Source organism: Pseudorca crassidens, chromosome 1 (genome assembly GCF_039906515.1).
Source record: "Pseudorca crassidens isolate mPseCra1 chromosome 1, mPseCra1.hap1, whole genome shotgun sequence".
NCBI classification, from domain to species: Eukaryota; Metazoa; Chordata; class Mammalia; order Artiodactyla; family Delphinidae; genus Pseudorca; species Pseudorca crassidens.
In genome coordinates, this window is record NC_090296.1 from 112,844,928 (window position 1) to 112,866,938 (window position 22,011).

At 40.0% G+C, this 22,011-nt stretch overlaps 1 protein-coding gene across 5 annotated transcripts in view; it reads left to right on the forward strand.

Moving 5' to 3' along the window:
- Nucleotides 1–22,011, forward strand: part of ZNF609 (zinc finger protein 609) — a 232,309-nt gene that overhangs the window by 167,875 nt on the left and 42,423 nt on the right. For all 5 annotated transcript variants that reach the window (XM_067750160.1, XM_067750152.1, XM_067750171.1 and 2 more), the window contains one exon: nt 747–972. In XM_067750160.1, the coding sequence (XP_067606261.1) occupies nt 747–972 (226 nt within the window). The remainder of the gene's footprint in view (nt 1–746; nt 973–22,011) is intronic.

Sequence of the window (22,011 nt, forward strand, 5' to 3'; positions counted from 1 at the left end):
TGCTGGTTCTTGTGTTTGACGATAGACTGCTATAGATTGGTTTCTGGATAGTAACAGTACCTCCTGTTTCTTACATGTACACTTGATGTCAGATTCACACTCCGAAAGGCCATTCTCATTAACCAATTGCTGTTATAATCTCTGTGGGTTAGAAACCCCCGAGAGGTTGCTCCCAGCCCTCCTGTAACTTTTAAGTAGATTTCCTTCTACCCAAAGATGGATTAAAGCTCTAGTCTTCCTGAAGTGGCATTCCTAGGATCTGGATATTTCTCCCTTTCTTTAATCCCACCTGTATTCTTGGATTTTATACCTGATTAATGTATTATTTGTTGAATGATAGATGGGAGGGAAGCAAAGTGGTAGCAATAGAACATGCCTCAGAAGCTGAGCCTTTTCTTTCTCATCAATCTGTGTGCTCCCTTGCTGTTGAAGTCTGGCCCTGATTCTCTTTCACTAGAGATTTTTAAATGAGACAAGTTTTTTAATACACTTTTAGCCAAGCACAGTTTATGAGGAGGGTTGTTAATAAGAAATAGAGCTTCTCCTAGTCCAGGGTGCACTCATCTAAACCACTTAGATTTGTAATGGTGTCATGAGCTAGAACTTGGAAGTGAGGACCAAAGTCTTACATTTAAAGCCCTCTGCACTCTGGCAGGAAAGGATGTAGGACTAGATTAAATACAGAGAAGTTATTTCCTATAAATATCCTCCTTGTAACTCAGCTACTACTTTCTCTTCCCCCACAGATGGAGTCCCCTGTCTCCACACCAGCAGTGCTGCCACTGCACCTTTTGGTGCCAGTGGTCAATAATGACATCGCATCCCCCTGTGAGCAGATCATGGTTCGTACCCGATCAGTTGGGGTCAACACATGTGATGTGGCTCTGGCCACAGAGCCCGAGTGCCTGGGCCCCTGCGAACCTGGGACAAGCGTCAACCTTGAGGGCATCGTGTGGCAGGAAACAGAAGATGGTAAGTGCTATGTGTGGCTTTTCCATCCCTTCTCAACCTGCTTCTGTCAACAGGGGGCTTATTGTTATAAATAATACCTAGTATTTATTAGGAGTCTCAAATGACCATAGTTTGCTGGTGATACCTACCCAGAGGATTACAGCAAACTTGTCTGTAAAATTGCCTAGCTTCTAGAGATTGCCAGTTTTTTAAATTAATTATCTCCCCTTCATAGCTATTCAATGGTGTCGGCCCTGGTACTTAAGCAGTCATTTGATAGGTGCTGGCCATGCGGTAATTCAAACTGTGTCTATACTCTCCATTTCCCTTTCATTTTATATGGGAGAATATGAATATAAATGAACTTTTGGGTCAGGCTTGAAGAGAAAAATTAATAAAAGGGCAGCCGTGGGAGTCAAGGAAATGGAAAACGGTCACCCCTAAGTTGACTTAGTGTTGGCTCATTGGATTTGCAACTCTTGCCTTTTTTAGCACCTGGAAGTGCAGCCAGCTCCTTCCCACTGGTTGCCTCGTTGCCCAGCCACCCACGCCACTTTACGCATCTGTCACTTAGTACAGATTTTATAGGCCTAGGCAACAGGGAACTGTTTACATGGTCTTGTTTTCAGGCATCCACTCAGCAGTTGGCTCACTGTAGGGCGCTGCTGCCCAAGGCTACCATCCAGACTTCTTGTATGTTCTACTTGCCCCTGAGAACAGAATCTCTTCTGCTTTGAAAGTTTGTAAACCTGAAAAATTAGGGGTGCAAAGGGACTTAACCAGGTATTTCAGATCCCTTGGTACCATCCGCGGCAATTTGATTTCAGTATACCTTCTTTTTATAAAGAATCCAAGTCCTTGTGAAAGAATGTGTGGTTAGAGAGGCTGGCCCTCAGAGTCGCATCATGTCTCTGCATTAGTAACCAGGCTTTCAAAGCATCCCCACTCTGAGGAGTTTAGAGGCCCAGAGGAGCACAGCTAATTATCTCTGATGATCATAAGCAATCTTATCAGCCTGCCTGTGGAAATTCAGGCATTTCATTCTAGTCATTTCAATAAAAACCAGTCTGCCTCTCTGAATATTTTGCTGTGATCCAGTATTTATTTAAGGTTTTCCATGCAGTAGGTGCTGATGTGATACAGGGTGATACAGGTTAAGAACTCTGTGTTCTTGGCTCTCTCGTTGTTAGCAATATAGTAAAGTTTCAGCCTTCAGAATAACGTTGCTGATAAGGTTTTATTGTGTGCCTGAGACCATAATGCAAAAAGAAAAAGAAAATAATCCTATTGTGTTAGAAACTGATGCAGAAGCAGTGAAGAGACAGGTTGACCTAGAGGTTGACTCTGTATGTGTGTATGCAATATACAATCTGGAAATCACAAGTGGCTGTCTCTGATTTTAAAAATGTCATCTGCCTATGGCCAAATATCTAAACAGCCAGAGTCTGTTGGAATGACAAACATATCCAGATCACAGCTCTGTGCCACCAAGCAAACTTCAGGGCCTCTTGCTTCAATATATTGAAGATAGAAAACATCAATTTTCTGCCAATTTACTGTATTCTTCCCATCTTTATGGTAGTGACTCTCTCCAAGGGCAGTATGCTTTTTATGTATGTGAACCTGATAAAAACTCTGAGAGTGAGGCTAATAACCCTTTCACTCTCCTGAGAACAATGGTTACCTTTTTATCTGAGGATTCCTGTTCTCCCTCCCTGCCAGGGGGATGTTAGCACAGATTTTTCTTTTTTTTTTTTTTTTTTAATCGTTTGCTCTGAAAGACTCTCTGGTTGTCACTGGCAGCCTATCACCAAGTTCCCCTGTTACACACTTTCAATGCACCGTGTACTTTATTTCACAGCACTTAGCACAATTTGCAATTGTGTATATAATTGTATTTTTCTGTTAATGTCTATTTCTTCCACTGTTCCAAAAGTTCTATGAGCTCAGAGACTGTGTTTTGCTCACCATTATATCCCCAGTACTTAATGGTTGGCATCTATAGTAGGCCCTCACAAATATTTATTTGAATGAATGGATGCTTACACCATCTCATTGTCATTTCTGGATCTATGTTAATATATATCTAATAGATACTATAAAATCAGATACTTTCCAGAATTCTATACCTTCTCTGAAACTCAGAATAAATATTACTTTCACCAAGTTTAAGATCACTCTAACTTATTTAAACCTGTAAGATGTTAGTCCTCTACGTTTAATACCATATTTTCTCCCACTTATCATGTTGTATTTCAGGGCTTATTACCTCTCTTTTCTTTTTCTTTCATCCCAAGGGAAAGAGAACTGTTCTGCAGTGATATATACTCTGCTTTCTGGCCGTCCCAGAGGGCCTTCACCTGAACTGTCTGTGGGCAAAGGTCTGAATTAGGATCAGAACTGGTTCACATTCCTTTTCATCTTTAAAGAGAGATTTCCTGCAAAGATCATCCTCTGCAGATCTATAAGATCTAGTGTACTGAGTCAATTTTCAAGTTAATGATAAGAACTATATACAGATACTTTTTTAAAAAATTCTTCCAGCTTTCTAGGTTTTTTTGTCTGCTACCCCAACTTTTTATACTTTCTTGTCTCTTTGCCTGGCAAACTACTGTCTTCAAACTGAAAAACCCTTACGGCTTAGAGAGAAGCTATGAATGCTTGGCCTCTCAGGGGAATGGAGGATCCTGCGGTTCCTATAGAACTGAGACACCTTGCTGAGAACAGGTGTAGGGGTCATGACCTCAATTCTTCCTGATTTCTGTGCTTACCTGTCCTGCGTTGTTGCTTTCTTTCCTATCTCTCACTGTAAACCTTGCCTTGGAGGCATTTTGAAAGTCCTGCAGATCCCATCTCCTTTTTAGGCTGTTTGTGATTCAGCCAGCACTACAAAGATCCTCCTTAACTAGGCTCAACCTTAGGACTATTAAGAAGACCCAAGTATAACCTGGAGTGTCTTCCTTGGCTTTTTTAAGACGTATTCTTATTATGCAGAGGTCTGATTCCCCTGATTTCACTTTGTCCCACCTCACTTCAAATCAAAATAACAGGTTCCAAGTCTATTTCTGGTTCACAGATCTTACCTTAACCCATGGTCCTGGAAACACATACTTTTGTTGAGGCAAAATTGCTTACTGGCTTCCACGGCATTTTAAAGAAAGGCAAAGCTGACTTATTAGATAAGAATTCCAGGAAATGCTACAGGTTCTCCTTTCTAGACTACAGCACTAAGTCGAAGGCCATCACTAGTGATATATTTTACTTCAGCAAATGTGCTTTCTAGACAGAATTTGTGGTATAGTGGAAAGAGCCCTAGAGTGAAAATCAGGAGACCTCTATATCTCTGCCACTATTGTTGTGTGACCTTGGGCAAATTCCTTAACTTTTTTGGACTGTAGTTACCTCATCTCTTAAGTATAGTTGAACTAGATGACCAATAAGGACATATCCAGCTTTTAAGTTAATAGAATCTATGGCTTAAATCTTGGAGTCAGCGTGGATCCAATACTAGTTGACTATGGCATCTTGAAAATGAATCGTTTCAGAGCTTCCCTGGTGGTGCAGTGGTTAAGAATCCGCCTGCCAGTGCAGGCGACACGGGTTCGAGCCCTGGTCCGGGAAGATCCCACATGCCGTGGAGCAACTAAGCCCGTGCACCACAACTACTGAGCCCATGTGCCACAGCTACTGAAGCCTGCATCTCTGCTACCCAACCAGATGCAACCCAGAGCAGTTCTACTTTTGGGTGATTTATATGTTAAGCTCCTTTGTAAAACTATATTTGAAGAGGATTCTGCTGTTAAAAAAAAAAAAGCTTTGATAATCATTTATCTAGGTTCACCATCCCACTCCATGTAGAAATCCCTCTTACAACATCTCTAAAATTCTTCTTCTCTGGTCTTCTTTACCAAAATATTAGAAAGACAGAAGTTGTAGTGCTATAAGACCACATTTTTGAAGCTGAAATGAGTGCAACTACGTTGTATTCCAGAGGGTATGAAAAGCTCTGTGATAAGCTTGGCCTTATCCTCCACAGCTGAATTATAGCTTAATGATTTGGTGAGGAGGAGAAAGTTTTCAGTTTTTGCACTTGGTAAAGGTTTTGTCATATATGTGCACAAAAAAACATGGAAAGGCTATGCGTCCCCATCTCCACATCAGGGTATACATTTTTAGTCCAACAACTAGGAGTGTCTGCAGCTGTTTGAGATGAATTGTTTTAAGGAATAATAGTGCCCTAAAGCCATAGTAGTACAGAACAAATATCTCTGAACTAGAGTCTGGAGAGTTGAATTCCAGAACAGATTGTGCATTAAGCTACCCATGTGATCTTGGATAAGTCTCTGAACTTCTCCTGGCCTTAGATTTCTAATTTATGGGGGCTTGGGTTAGATCTGTCCTGTCCAGTAGAACGTTTTGTGGTGGAAATATACTCTCCAAAATGATAGTCTAGTGACACATGATATTGAGCGCCTGAAATGTGGCACGTGGAACTGAGGGACTGAATTTTAAATTTTATTAAATTTAAATATTCATATATAGCTAGTGGTTTACCATATTGAATATCATAGGGGCTAGGTGGTATTGAAATTACATATACTCTAAAAGTGTATATTTGCTCTGAGATGGAAAGAGTAATCTATGGGAGAAGGATGAGGGTGGTAAATAGCTGACATCTACACAGAGCCAGGGTGACTTCTGTGTACTCTGGCCCCTGTTACCTAGCAGAACAGTTGGCCCTGCTTCAAACTCTGTGGTTGAGCCCTGTACTTTTGGTCTGTGGGACAAAGTTTTCTCATTATCGGAGTAATAGGCAGTGGTTTTGCTTAGCAGGAAGTTAGTTAGCCTGTGGTAGCTCCGCGAGAACCTGCCTCAGCGGTTCTTATCCTCATCTGATTACAGATCCCGACTGTGGGTGTCTTTGTCCTTCTCACTAACAGGAAGAGGCTATCCATTAATCTTTCATGGAAATGGTAACCTTGATAGTTACCCTTGGTTTATTCTGTGTGGTTCTGATGTAGGAAAGTACTTGTGTGAACTATGAAATATCTAATTTTAGGTATTTGTACTGGAAAGCTAAGATGGTTCTCAGCTACTGATTTTTCTTTTTCCTTGGCTATAATTAACACTCCTTCACCTTCAGTCTTGCCTCAGGCAGCACTTACCTGGAGAGGGATGATGCACAGTGACCAGGGTTTCTCCACTGCGTAGCCAATTGCTTACTAGTCTGACTCCTGCAGAAACAGCTCAACCTAATAGCACAGTCATAGAGAGCCAGCAGCCATTGTCTGGCACCACAAATCTCATAGCAACAGACCACCACATGGCAACGGCAGCCACACAAAGGAAACATTGGGGAAATCAACACTTACTTTCTCCTAGCCCCTCCTCTACACAGAACAACAGCCAACACATTCTTTCCACCTAGCAGTTTACTCCCAGGGGGTGCTTTAGGGCAGTTACATGTCTGAACACCCCTGTGGATTACGTTACCTGTCCACTGTCATAGATTTAAATCCCGAAGCCCTAAAGAAAAAGTTCAGTTACAGCCTTTTTTGAGTTTCATTTTGCAAATTGCAAAATAAACTAAGAGATTCTTCTGTGCACTCTTACCCACGTCCTCCCTGCCTGCCAGCAAAGGACTGTCCGGCAGTTAAGTTGGCCAGGCTGCAGGCTTGCCAGATAGGTAAGGGATGTTTCAAATGAGATTCTTTTGGTATTTCAGTAACAAAACCCTCTCATATGGGCTCAAAGACAGACCTATGTTGTTATTAATGCCATCCTCTAACAAATAATTTAGTTCCTGATACTTATGTATGAACCCCGGAAGTGATACCTAGGCAATAAATATAGTTCTGGTATAAACTGGATCTAATCACTAGCCCCGGCTGATTGAGCTTTGGCACATGATTCCAAGGGGAAAAGGCTCCATTAGAGACCTTCGAATTTCCTTGACCTGTCGATAAGGGTATTTAACTGGTCTGATATTTAGTTTGCTCATTTGTAAAATGAGGAGATTGGACTGCATATCTCTGTGGTCCTTCCAGCTCTGATATTTGTGATTCTGTGATCATTTGTGTGGGACAGAAGAGGGAACTGTCTTTGTTAATCATTGGTTGTGGCGAGATCTGCTGGAAGATGTTGTACCCTCCCATTTCAGTGCTTACACTGCTAAGAACAGGTCCTGGGGCTTCTCACAGTGGTTAAGAATCCGCCTGCCAATGCAGGGGACACGGGTTCGAGCCCTGGTCCGGGAAAATCCCACATGCGGTGGAGCAACTAAGCCCGTGCGCCACAACTACTGAGCCTGTGCCCTAGAGCCCGCGAGCCACAACTGCTGAGCCCGCGTGCCACAACTACTGAAGCTCGCGCACCTAGAGCCCGTGCTCCACAAGAGAAGCCACCACAATGAGAAGCCTGCGCACTGCAAAGAAGAGTAGCCTCCGCTCGCCACAACTAGAGAAAGCCCGCACGCAGCAACCAAGACCCAACGCAGCCATAAATAAATTTATTTATTAAAAAAAGAAAACAGGTCCTGGCCCTGCCCTGATGGGTAAAGCTGCTATAACAATGATGGGCAGACGCTGTTAACAAACTTGGCAACTAGCCTTTTTCTCCCACAGCAGGAGTCACAGGCAGAGCTTTGCTTGCAGGTTGCTGCTGCTGCCTCTTGATACCAGTGAGATTTTCTCTCTCGCTCGCTCTCTCTCTTTCTCTCTTTCTCTCTCTCTTTCTCTTTCTCTCTCTCTTTCTCTTTCTCTTTCTCTCTCTCTTTCTCTCTCTCCACACCCCCTCTGTGTCTCTGACTATTCTGTGAAACGAGAGGCTGTTCTCTACCTCTTCTGCTACTTCATTATCCCATCTCCCTTAGGCTTTACAGAACAAAGAAATCATAGGGCATCAACTTTATAATTTAGGCAGCTGGAGATAATTTCCTCAGGATAGGATAGGTAGGTAGCTGATTCCCCCTGGCATGAGGCAGCAGTGCTAAATGGCCATGTGTTTTGTCTGCCAGCCTTAGGCTTTGTTAGGCCCTTTTAGGCTTCTCTGTATTTGAGTTAAATTATAGTGGCAAACCAGGCCCATGTACTTTTAGAGGGTTAGGGGTTAGGAAAAAATGGGAAGTGGGTGATTTATAGGCCCTGCTACTTGCTAATTACATAAGGAATTTTTGTTTAAACCGCTGTCCCTATGCTTACTCCTGCCAGAGCCTTTATTTCCCTTAGTTGCTGCCTTCATGGCCTTCTCCATAGCAACAAGGTCTATGACAAAAAAGCTGCGGGGAGAAATTGAGTAGCTCCCCTCCCACAAATTGTACTCTATTTTCTTTTTAGGATGTCTAAAAAAAGCCTGAAAGACTGCTATCAAATAATTTTCTACCCCCATTGAACTCATAATCAAATGAAACTTTTAACCCTTAACTAATTTAATGAACAACCTGCTTTCTTCTTATTTGACTCTGATTATTCCAATCTTTTGAAAAATTTCCCATATCATTCAGTACACTTGAAATACAGTGCATCTTCCCATTAAGCAATCTCCCCTCTGCTTTTTAGTTTTTACCCTGCTCCTTAGAATTGTTATATTTTAAAAATCTCCCAGAATTGAGTATCAATATGGAGAAAGAATGGATGAAGAAAGTAGGAACGCCCCCCCCGCCACCCCCAGATGCTGTTGCATTAGATATTAGACTGGTCTGCCACCCTGGAGGTAGCACAGACTGCCTAAAGTATAGAACTAGTCTGCATTTCAGCTGCTCCTGGCACTGTGACAGGAGTCACAAACCCAAAGTTTTTCTTTTTCGTTACTAGGTCTTATTTAACAATAATATAAATATAAGTATGTGCACAAATCATAGGTATACAGGTCCTTGAATTTTCAAGCGTGGTGTTACACATTTTGAACATAAATAGTGTATGTACTTGCTTATGTGTTTGTATACCCTTATAGCTATTCAACATTAGGCCAGTGAAATTCATCCGTGTTGTTGCACGTAGTTGTACTTTGTTTATTCTCATTATTTTACAGTATTTCATGAATATAATGTGAATATAACACTACTTACTTTCAGTTGTTGATGGACATTTGGGTTGTTTTTAGTTTGGGGCTGTTGTGAAAAATGTCGCTGTGAGAAAATTTTTTTTATTATTATTTATTTATTTACTTTTGGCTGCATTGGGTCTTCATTGCTGCACATGGGCTTTCTCTAGTTGCAGGGAGCAGGGGGTACTCTTCATTGCGGTGCGCGGGCTTCTCATTGCAGTGGCTCCTCTGGCTGCGGAGCACGGGCTCTAGGCCCGCGGGCTTCAGTAGTTGTGCCTCACAGGCTCTAGAGCGCAGGCTCAGTAGTTGTGGCACACGGGCTTAGTTGCTCTGCAGCATGTGGGATCTTCCTGGACCAGGGCTCGAACCCGTGTCCCCTGCATTGGCAGGCAGATTCTTAACCACTGCGCCACCAGGGAAGTCCCTCCGTGAAAATTTTTGTACACATCTTTTGGGGAAATATATTCTTTTCTGTGTATTTCTATTATAGAAATATAAATATATTTCTATTTTGTGTATACTTAGGAATGGAATTCCTAGATCATAAGGTAGGTATATGATCAGCTTTAATAGATGTTGCCAGTTTCCCAAAGTATCTGAACCAATTTATACTCCTACTTCCAATTAGAATCCTGGTTGCTCTGCATCCTTGTCAACACTTGACCTTATGTCTTTTTCATTTTAGCCTTTCTGGTTGGTGTGTAGTGGTATCTCATTGTGGTGTTGGTTTGCATTTCCATGATAAGTCATGAAACTAAGCATCTTTTCATGTACTTATTGGACATTTGGAAATCTCATTTTATAAGTACATGTTCAAATCTTTTACCTATTTTTGGACTGGGTTGTATGTTTTCTTCTTACTGATTTGTTAGGAGTTCTTTATATAGTATGGTTAAGAGTCCTTTGTCAGATATATGTATCATAAATATCTTCTGTTTCCTACTTTTTCATGAATGGAAGTTCTTTGTTTTTATAAAGTCTGGTTTATCTTTTTTTTCTTTTATAGTTAGTGCTTTTTTGTGTCCTGTTTAAGAAAACTTTGCCTTTCCCAAAATAATGACGATATTCTCCTATATTTTTTTTCTGAGAACTTTATTGTTTTTCATTTCATATTTAGATCTGTAGTGTATCTGAATTTGATTTTTTTTAGGATGTGAATTTAGAGTCAAGATTCTATTTTTTTTCATATGGATACATAATTGACCCAGCACTTTATTGAAAAGACCATCCTTTCCCTCACTGAAGTTCAGTGTCACATAAGTCATAAATCAAGTGACATATGAATGGGTTTATTTCTGGGCTCTCTCTTCTGTTCCAGTCATCCATCTGTCTAGTCTTGTGTCAATTCTATACTGTCTTAATAACTATAGCTTTATACGTCTTCATATCTCGTAGTGTAAGTCCTCCAACTTTATCATACTTCAAGATTGCCTTGGCTATTCTTGACCTTGTGCATTTCCATATAGATTTTAGGATCAGCTTGTAAATTTTTACTTGGGGAAAAAAGAAAAACCTGCTGAGATTTTGATTACATTGAGTCTACAGATCAATTTGGGAAAACCCTGAAGTTTTATCCTTTTATTTAAGCTTAGGATTACTCAGTTGGGGGGTAGTACAAAATCAGAGCAAGTCAGTGATATCACTTGAGGAGCTTGTTTAAAATACATGTTCGCTATCCCACACTCATACTCTGAATCATCAGGTTCAGGATGGAGCTTGGGCATGTTTATTGTGAAATAGCTCCCCAAGATTTATGATTTGCTTCCATCACCACTGTTTTCCACCCACCCTACTGGTGAACCACTGACCTAGACTGTAATCTCCTTGGCTAGTGGCAGTAATTCACTGAGGCTGAAGTAAAATCTGACTTGTTTAATCATTACCAGTCTGCTTTTGAGGCTGTATTAGTGGGCCGCCATAACAAAGTACCAAAAATTGGATGGCTTAAAACAACAAATTTATCGTCTCATGGCTCTGGAGGCCAGAAGTCAGAAATCGAGGTGTTGGCAGAGCTGTGTTCTCTCTGATGGTTTGAGGGAAGAATTCTTCCTTGCCTCTTCTAGCATCTGGTGTTTGCCAGCAGTCCTTGGTGTCCCTTGGCTTGTAGGTGCCATCACTCCAGTCGCATGACTTTCTTTTTCCTGTGTGCCTTCACATTTTCTTCTCTCTGAGTGAGTCTGTCACTGTGTTCAAATTTATCCTTTTTATTATGACACCAGTCATATTGGATTAGAGCCCACTTAAATGACCTCATTTTAACTTGACTGTCTGTGTAAGGACCCTATTTCAAAGTAAGATCACATTCTGAAGTACTGGGAATTTGGACTTAAATATATCTTTTTGGGGAGGGACACAATTCAACACATAACAGAGGCCATCAAAAATTTTAGAATACTTATTGTCACAAGTTAGAGAAAGGAAGGAAATCAAGAACTGCACAAAATAAAGAGAGGCATTGCTTCCCAAGCCAGTCTGAGCAGAAGAGGATCCACCCTCTGATCCCAGCTGGTCCTCTCCTACATTACTATTTCCCATCTCCTTGGCACCGAGAGCCTCAGTGTGGTTCAGTTCTACTCTGTTAACAAACCCTGAAAATGCCAAGTGGAGATTACCGGAAAGAAAAAGAAGCTTCAGTGTTTACCTACGTCTCTCAGCTTCTAGCTGAAGAAGGCTGAAAGGGAAAGTACCTCTTGTAGGCTAGCCCCTAGCTATATTCTTATCCCGATTCTTCCTGCTAGGTCATAAAGCAGTAAAACTGTGGACAAGTATGATTCCATCTCAACCCCAGGCAAGTATTTCCTCAGAGCTGTCCCATTGAGATGATACCTTCCTTCTTACTCCTGGTTTTCAGACAAGGACTGTAGCTGGACAGGCGAAGGCATGATGGCCTCTGCTGAGCCACCTCTCACTATGGGTATACACTGTGCGGTTACCTTACCAAGAGGAAAGGGAGGATGTGAGATTTCAGGGTGTGGTAAACCAGCCTTTGTTACACTTACACAGTTTCCATGGTGTGAGAACTTGTAGGTGGGAGGAGGAGCTATATCAGATCTTTAGCTTTCCTCCCCAGCCTCCTGGTCCCCTCAGTCTGGGGGTGGAGTGGTTTACATTTGGTGGACGTTCCACTTTGGCCTTACATCTCTAACCTGTACTAGGATATAGCTTTCTTTTCCTGCTTAGAGTTTTAGCAGCATCAGATCTACCTAGCCTACTCCCCAAATTGGTACTTGCCTAATAATGGTTTCAGCTGGGGTCTATTATATTTGTACCTGAATATCTGTGGAGAGAGAAGACAATAGTCATGGGAAAATGGTTCCAGGATGATGGGTGTTGCCTTTGTGCTTTCTTTGGCTCGTTCTGCCCCAAAAGATCCCAGAAATAAGGGTTTAGGATTTTTGTTTCCTGTCATTCCCAGAACGTTTTTGCTGCACATTAGAAAGTGGGGCGGGGATTTAAAAAGCCATGATGCTCAGGTCTCACCTAGCTAAATGAAATCAGAGTGGCTGTAGGTGGGAGCCAGGTGTCAGTAGTTTTTAAAGATCTCCAGGTGCATCCAGTGTGCAGCAAGTTGGGAACCACTGCTCCATAGGTTTCAAACATTTCTGGAGAAGACTTTATCCCAAATTGTTTTATTGGATAACCTCACAGATTTCTACTTAGAATGTTAGTAAAGGGCTCCTGGGAAGCCCTTTACCAGGAGCCCTTTACTAAGATTCTCTTTGGAAGTATTCTCTCTAAAGGAATAATAATTACATTTCTGCCTTTGGGTTTCTGGTTTTGAAAGGTCCATGCATGATTTCATCCTTCCCTACAGTCAAATCCATGACTTGTAGATGAATGGATTGCCAGGGTAAGTGAGATAAAAACCTGGAAATGTTGCTGTTAAGCCGATTTTAGGTTCTGCCTGCATGAGGTTTGTTAAGACATAAGAATTTATAGCATAGCAAAACATTCTCTCTAATAATTGTCACTGAAGTAGGCAGATTTGGGACTAGAGTTTTCCTTGAAATACGGCACTCTTTACCAAAGTTCCTGATATTACTACGTGGCAAACCCATAAAAAAATAGTTTTCAGATAACATCCAATTTAGGGGAAAAAATCTTAGTTGGTAGATGAACCACAGATGGTCCTAATTTTCCCTAGTCTTTTCAAAATCTCTGAATGCTACCCACTCTTGTGAATTTCTGATTATGTTCACCCTCTCCCTGTATCTGTGATTTGAACTTTTGTCCTGGAAGAAACAGTGCTCAGAAATTTGCATAATCTCTAATCACTTGGCAAGATTAAATATTAGACAATAACATACCAGAGATCAGCTATGGGAAGTGAGCAATTCCTGCATTCCCCTAGTTGGGGCTTCCACAGAGGTAGTAGTACCCACAGTTCCAAACCAGCTTTCCTCACAGACATCCTTTTATAACTCCCTCCTCTCTCAGTCCTAGCCAGTTTCCTGCACTGTATTGCTGTAGGCCAAGCTGCAGCTATGCTTACAGGTTTCCAGAAACTGTGACTTATTTATTTTCTTATGATCTCTTCCTCTACCCCTATCTCTAGAGAGGACTAGAAAACCTGAAACTAGTATTGACTGGGAGCTGAGATTCGTTGCAGATGCATCCTCCTCCTTCTTGCCCTCACCCCTAACGTCAGTAAACAAGCATGTCTGTCTTTCCCCTTTAGAAAGAACTTGAAACTACACAGATCGCACTAGCAGGCTCTTGATCATTTAGTGGTGGCTGAAAGGACCTTTGGCCTGTAAAGAGGCTTGGGAAGAGTAAAGAGGACTCTACCAGGAAAGCAAAGAAAAGAGCACGGCTGAAGGTATATTCAGCTTCTATAGAACAGGACTAAATTGAGCAACAATTAGGCACCAGTGTAAAAAGTGTCAGCAAGAACCATTAGTGTTTATTCTTAACCACTCCCATTAGCACTGGACATTAGGCTTAGCTCTTTTTCTAAGGTGACAAGCTTTTTAAAGAAGAAGAGAGGGCTTCCCTGGTGGTGCAGTGGTTAAGAATCCACCTGCCAATGCAGGGGACACACGTTCGAGCCCTGGTCCAGGAAGATCCCACATGCCGTGGAGCAGCTAAGCTCGTGTGCCACAACTACCGAGTCTGCGCTCTAGAGCCCACGTGCCACAACTGCTGAAGCCCACGCACCTAGAGCCCGTACTCCGCAACAAGAGAAGCCACTGCAATGAGAAGCCCACACACTGCAACAAAGAGTAGCCCCGGCTCGCTGCAACTAGAGAAAGCCCGTGTGCAGCAACGAAGACCCAACACAGCCAAAAATAAATGAATAAATAAAGTTTTTTAAAAAAGAGAGAGAATAACAAAGAATAGAAACAGGGGTCTTTTAAAAATAACAGATGGTAGAACTGGTGTTTACACACCCAGGAATAAATCTCTTTACCAGAGCTTCTCTTAAGATGTGAGTCTTAGGGGTCGATTGTAAATTGCATAAAATGTATAAAACTATTTAATACCAAAGGGCTGTTGTCAAGTGTACTAGTTTTTAAATCCAAAGTAGACACTGTACACTGACATGCCATCTGTAGTTGGTGAGCCAAAATGATGAGCTCTTTATCCAGTGGGTAGCTTTGTTTTCATTATGAAAGTTGGTAAGTTGAAAGTTTGAAGTAAAGAAGCTTTTTTTTTTTTAGAAACAGCATATAGATTTATTCTTGTTTCTACAACTTTTCGTTAAACAGATTAATTATATTCTTCATGATCTTAATCTGTTTTTAGTAATCTTTTTTACAAAAGCATAAGTAATCCTTATTATGGTGATTTTCATAGTATTCCCCAGAACATATTTTAATGTTGATTTGAATTATTTTTATTTATTCAGGTATAGTTGATTTATGATGTAGCGAAGCTTTTATACATACCTTTGGACCAAGAGCTCCTCTACCAGGTCATATTCTAGTAAGAGGAGGAATTTGGACACTTAAAACAATCTTTGTTTTAAGCTGTATTATAATGTGCTTTGTATTCAGAATGAGAGGCAATAAACTATACCTCCTCCTACATTTTCTACCCCACTACTAGCAACTACTTTTTCCCCCTGATGTTTTTTAAAAACTGATTTAAAAAGTAATGCTTGGTTCCTTGGATATGACACCAAAAGCACAGGCAACAAAAGAAAAAATAGATAAATTGGATTCCATTAAAATTACAACATTTTGTTCATCAAAAAGACAGTATCAAGAGAATGAAAAAGACAACTCACCGAATGGGAAAAAATGTTTGCAAATCATATATCCAATAATGAATTAATATCCAGAATATATAAAGAACTCCTACCTCTCAACAACAAAAAAACAGAACGACCCAATTCAAAACTGAGCAAAGGACTTGAATAGATATTTTGCCAGAGAAGATATACAGATGATCAATAAGCACATGAAAAGATGCTCAGCATCATTAATCATAAGAGAAATGCAAATCAAAACCACAATGAGAAGAAGACGTGGCACATATATACAATTACTCAGCCATAAAAAGAAATGAAATTGAGTTATTTGTAGTGAGGTGGGTGGACCTAGAGTCTGTCATACAGAGTTAAGTAAGTCAGAAAGAGAAAAACAAATATTGTATGCTAACACATACATATGGAATCTAAAAAAAAAAATGGTTCTGATGAACATAGGGGCAGGACAGGAATAAAGACATAGATGTAGAGAATGGACTTGAGGACACGGGCAGGGGGAAGTGTAAGATGGGACAAAGTGAGAGAGCAACATTGACATATATACACTACCAAATGTAAAATAGATGGCTAGTGGGAAACAGCCGCATAGCACAGGGAGATCAGCTCAGTGCTTTGTGACCACCTAGAGGGGTGGGATAGGGAGGGTGGGAGAGAGACACAAGAGGGAGGGGATATGGGAATATATGTATACGTATAGCTGATTCACTTTGTTATACAGCAGAAACGAACACAACATTGTAAAGCAATTATATGCCAATAAAGATGTTAAAAAAAAAACCACACAATGAGATACCACTTTACACCCCACTAGGGTGACCTTATTTTAAAAATGGAGAAATAAGTGTTGGAGAGGGTGTGGAGAAATTGGAACCTTTGTGGACTGCAGGTGGGAGCGTAAAATGTTGCAGCCATTGTGGAAAACAGTTCGATGGCTCATCAAAAAGTTAAACATAGAATTAACAAACGATCTAGCAATTCTGCTCCTAGGTATGTACCCAAAAGAGTTGAAAACAGGTGTTTAAACAAAACTTGTACACGAATATTCATAGCAGCATTATTCATAATAGCCAAAAGATGGAAACAACCCAGTGTCCATCAACAGATGAATGCATAAACAAAATGTGGTACATACTTACAGTGGAATAGCAATAGAAGGGAATGAAATTCTGATACATGCTACAATGTGGATAAACCTTGAAAATATTTTGCTAAGTGAAATAAGCCAGACACAAAAGAACAAATATTGTATGATTTCATTTATATCAAGTTATCTAGAATAGACAAATTTATAGAAACTGAAAGGAGAGAATAGAGTTACTAGGTGCTATGGGGCAGAGGGAATAGTTAGAGAGTTTCTGTTTCAGGTGATGAAAAAGTTTTGGAAACAGTAGTGATGGTTCCCCAAAAAAGTAACAGCTTTTTATTGTTGGAAATTTGGGAATAGAATAAAAAGGAGAAATCCTAAATCACAAAGAAGAAAATCATAAATAACCCAGAGATAAAACTCCTATTGTGATTTCGTTATGTTATACATACACTTTTTCTTTTTTTTTTCTTTCCTGGTACGCGGGCCTCTCACTGCTGCGGCCGCTTCCGCCGCGGAGCACAGGCTCCGGACGCGCAGGCCCAGCGGCCATGGCTCACGGGCCCAGCCGCTCCGCGGCACACGGGATCCTCCCGAACCAGGGCACGAACCCGCGTCCCCCGCATCGGCAGGCAGACCCCCAACCACTGCGCCACCAGGGAAGCCCCACTTTTTCTTTTTTTTAACAAATTGGTACCTGTCTCTGTATATTTGTAATCTTCTCTGTTTATAGAGGAAAATACCATGAACATTCTACCATGACATTAAATGGTCTCCTATAATATTTTAAATAACTACACATTATTCCATGTTAAGGATGTATCATGATTGATTTAGGTTAAGTTATATTCTTTTTTTTAATGGCTTATAAAAAGATACTTATGAAATTTTGCAGCTCTTTAAGAACCAAGCTTTGTTTCTCATATCATCAACAAAATACTCACAAAGGAAACACATTACAGATGGCCCTCCATATCCATGGGTTCTGAATCCACAGATTCAACCAAGCATGGAACAAAAATATTCAGGAAAATAAATTCCAGGAAATTCCAAAAAGCAAAACTTGAATTTGCCACTCACTGGCAACTGTGAACATTTTATTTACAACTATTTATATAGCTTTTACATTGTATTAGGTATTATAAGTAATCTAGGGGTGATTTAAGGTATGTGGAAGGATGTACATAGGTTATATGCAAATACTATGCCATTTTATAAAAGGGACTTGAGCATCCTTGGATTTTAGTATTGGGCGGGCGGTGGGTGGGGATGTGTTTTAGAACCAAGCCCCTGAAGATACTGAGGGATGACTGTATGTGTTTCATAATAGCCTTGAAGCTTTGGACTTTTGAGTTTCTGTCCCCTACTCTTGTTCTGTTTCTATCCTCTTGGTGCCTTTTGCTTACTTTGACATTTTCTTTTTGCTTCTTGCCTCTTCTGCTCCATATATTTTCCCCTTTGCCACCAGCATGCAGTTTTATTGCTGCTTCTGTTTCTTCTCTGGTAGAGAGAGGGCAAACATAAAATCAATAACCTGCTTCTCAGCCAGAAATAAACCTACAGGTGTTGATATCTTTCACTCTAGTCCACAATTTTATTCTCAAGTACAGTACATGGACTATTTAGTGTTTTACACCTGGAAATATGAGCTGCTGAGAACCAAGAAAGTGTATCCTCATCTTGCGAGACAGCACAGTTAAAAATACAGGCTTTAGTTTAGAGCCAGACTGATTTGGATTCAGATCCTGGCTTTGCATCTTATTTAGCTATGTAACATTGGAACAAATTGCTCTAAGTTTCCATTTCTTCATCTGTACAATGGGAATGATAATACTTTGGGGGTTGTTCAGAGGATTAAATATGAAATAATATATGGAAGACTCTTAAACACAGTAAATGGAAACTATTATCTTAAAAGCCATCAAGGCTTCACCGAAATAATGTACACCCCACTCCCCCCGCCGAAAGAAAAATATATCAGAGAAAGCAACAAAGGATTTAACCCATTGTGTGTGGGACTAAGCATCTTTTTGTATCATTAGGATTTGGGAAACCTCTTCAACAACTTTAGTGAGATTATATTGGAGTCTGGGCATATTCAGTGTGTCATGATGGTTAAGGTCTAGGGTGCTGCTGATGGTTCATCTCATACGTGGAAGGGGAAGATGGTTACTTATTGCAAAACCTACAACAAATTTTGTCTGACAGCAGGACATAAAAGGCAAGAGTTTGAACTGACTGCAGCTTTGGTTGGACAAATTCAGATATTTGCTTCTAAATATGAGCCCAATGTAATAAAACGTGTCGGATTTTTACAGTCAATGTTTAACCCTTAGATGATTTTGAAAAAGTAGAATTTTAACTTGAAATGAAGCATCAGAAATATAAGACCCCCTTTTGTTGTATTTGTTGTTCAAAAAAAATCTAAATCTTTACACTACATTTTAATACCATAAACTCATTATTGCTATATAGGATGTTGTCACTTAGGCTTCCCAACACTCCTTCCCTGAACCCTAACCTGCATGTGCATGCACACGTACCCATGCTGCTGGAAATTTGGTGAACCACACTGGGTAGATAATCAGGAAGTGAAATTTTTAAGTAAGTAGTTGAGGAGTTCCTATTCTGCTGTCATCTCATCAGCCGGAGGTGAGATCTGATGCCTATCCAAACCCTGCCTTGATGGGTTGAACCAGTATTGGGGTTATTTATTCTGTTCAGTAGTTACCAAGTACCTGCTAAGTATTTATGTAGGGAAAAGGAAAAGATGTAGATGTTATTACCTCTTCTAATACAGCATCATTGGGGTTTGAGGGGGGAACACGGGTTACTTTTCATTTTTTACATGCATATATAGCGGCTCAGTAGAACCAATTTGACAGTCCAGAAACAGGCCCTAATTTATAATCAAACTAAGGGAAATGGAAAGGATTTTTTAGTAATAGCTATTGGCAAAACCCTATGTGAGGGAAAAAAGTTGATTTACAGACCCATCTTACACTATCTAACATAAATTTATATAAAACTATACATATCCTGAATCATCACGTTGTAAACTTTAAATATCTGACAATTTTATTTGTCAATTATATGTTAATTTAAAAAAGAATTTAAAAATAAAAATAAATAATTTCCAAAGTAGAAAAAATAAGTTTTTATGTGCGTACATGTGTGTGTATATAAACACACACACACATATATTCAGGATTCTTAGGTATGTGGTTTTTTTAAAATTTTTGTAAAGCCATTCAGTTAAAATAATACGTAAGTAAATATCCAAATTTCTAGATAAAAAGGCTTAGCATAAAAGTAATGGAAGAAATCACAAAGAAGATTGATGGATTTTGGTTACTTCAGAAATGTAAACCTTCACTAAGTCAAAGAACATCTTAAACAACTTGGCCTAACGCTAGTCCTGTTTACTTTCAATGGGCTGGAATGAAAAGAAATTTATACCTTGACACATTTTTGCCATATAATGCCAAAAAGACAGCTTTGGTTCTTAAGTTTGTGGAGTTGTTTTTTCACATTTGCTTTGTATATGGGAGCTCGTTTTCAGGAAATCTTGTAGCTGAAGTATCTTCAAATAAATAATATGCAAATAACTAGCCCACCAAATAGCATGTACTAAGAGGTCTGCAGACCACAGCAGCTCTTCTTCAGCCTAGTTATTTTTAACTAGGAGACCAGGTAACTACTATAGGTGCCTGTTATTATGAAGGATTAGTTAGGAGCAGTGAGCCGTTGCTCAGCTTCTTTTCAGTTTGGGGGAGGGGGTGCCCAGCCAGTTAATCACTAACATTGGAGGGGAAAGAATGTAACACGAGCTTTTAATCTTGGACTATATGAGGAGAAAGCATCATTGACACATCAAGGACATAAGATGACCTAAAGGTTTGTGAGCTGGTTTGGCAGTGATAACTGATAGAGAGGGCCTGGTTAGAAGTTTGTCACAAGTGTTCTCCAGACACCAACACTGTAGTTTTGTACAGATGCTGCCCTCACAAGGAGGAAGTAGAAACTGTTCCACTTCTATTCACATGTTACATATTAGCTTTCTCACCTTACTCTCTGATTAACCACTGCCATCACCACCATCCCAAGCTCTCTGTATACTAGAAGTACGGTTATTCAAACAATTTTTTAAAAACAAACAAAAAATCCTTATAACATGAAATCTTGGAGCTCAGTTCACATCTCTCTATCATTATAGCCCATATTACATGAGATACTGAAAGTCTGTACGGAATGCACACTATGGCTGTTCCTAGACAGGGCTTCGATCTGGATATATCAGATGCCTGATGTAACAGTTTTGGGGAACTACGATATGTATATCCAACAATAACTTTATTTTAAGCCAATTTTTAAAAACTTATTACTAATCTTTAAAGAACCCATTATTTCCTTAGGCAAGTTAGAATATTCATTACCTACCCTTGTTATTTCTGTGATCTTTCAGATTAGTAGTGGGTAAACATTGCTGGTGATAATGTCTTCTGCTTTATATTAGGAATTCTGTCCCTTCATTCTAAATTATAAGTTTTCTGGAAGCAGAGGCTGAAAATTACTCAACCCTACTTCTCCACCCCAAACACACACAAATAGTACATTGCTTTGAATTAATAGTTCTTTGTAGATTGGATGAGAAACCATTGGGGTTTAAGTTGTCTGTGATTTAAATTTCTCAGCAGTGTCCAGGATTTCCCACTATCCAAGATGTAAGCCAAAAGGCAGTAAAATTAGTAGAGGAGCCATCAAGTTGTTAATGAGTCATAAATTACCTCTTACTCTTTATAATGTAAAAGGAAACTTGAGTTATAAAAGACAATGTGGTTGTTCTAGCACCATCTAGAGGAAAGCGTAAAAATGATTAACAACATTTTACAACTGCACCATATCAGTTCATTTAAATCCAAATACCACATCCTTCCTATCTCTCCTTTTTCACTAAATATGTCATATTTTCACTAAATATATAGTAAGATATAGTTCATTTGGCCATTCAACCAAACTTTATTCTGTCTTTATCAGCTGCTGCCTGTTATCTTTTTGTGTGTTTATCTGTTCCACCTGGATTGGTAAGACAGGATAGGGACCATGGCTTTTATTTCTGTATATTTCCATAGCTCCTAACTACTGATAAGAACTCATTAAATATTGATTATCAAATGATAGGTATGGATATTACAAATAACCTTATGGGTTAGATACAGTATAGCAAAATATAGATGATTCTTTTTTATTTTTTTACATCTTTATTGGAGTATAATTGCTCTACAATGGTGTGCCAGTTTCTGCTTTATAACAAAGTGAATCAGCCATACACACACACATGTTCCCATATCTCTTCCCTCTTGCGTCTCCCTCCCTCCCACCCTCCCTATCCCACCCCTCTAGGTGGTCACAAAGCACTGAGCTGATCTCCCTGTGCTATGTGGCTACTTCCCACTAGCTACCTATTTTACGTCCGGTAGTGTATACATGTCCATGCCACTCTCTCGCTTTGTCACAGCTTACCCTTCCCCCTCCCCATATCCTCAAGTCCATTCTCTAGTAGGTCTGTGTCTTTATTCCTGTCTTACTCCTAGGTTCTTCATGACATTTTTTTTCTTACATTCCATATATATGTGCTAGCATACGGTATTTGTCTTTCTCTTTCTGACTTACTTCACTCTGTATGACAGACTCTAGGTCCATCCACCTCATTACAAATAGC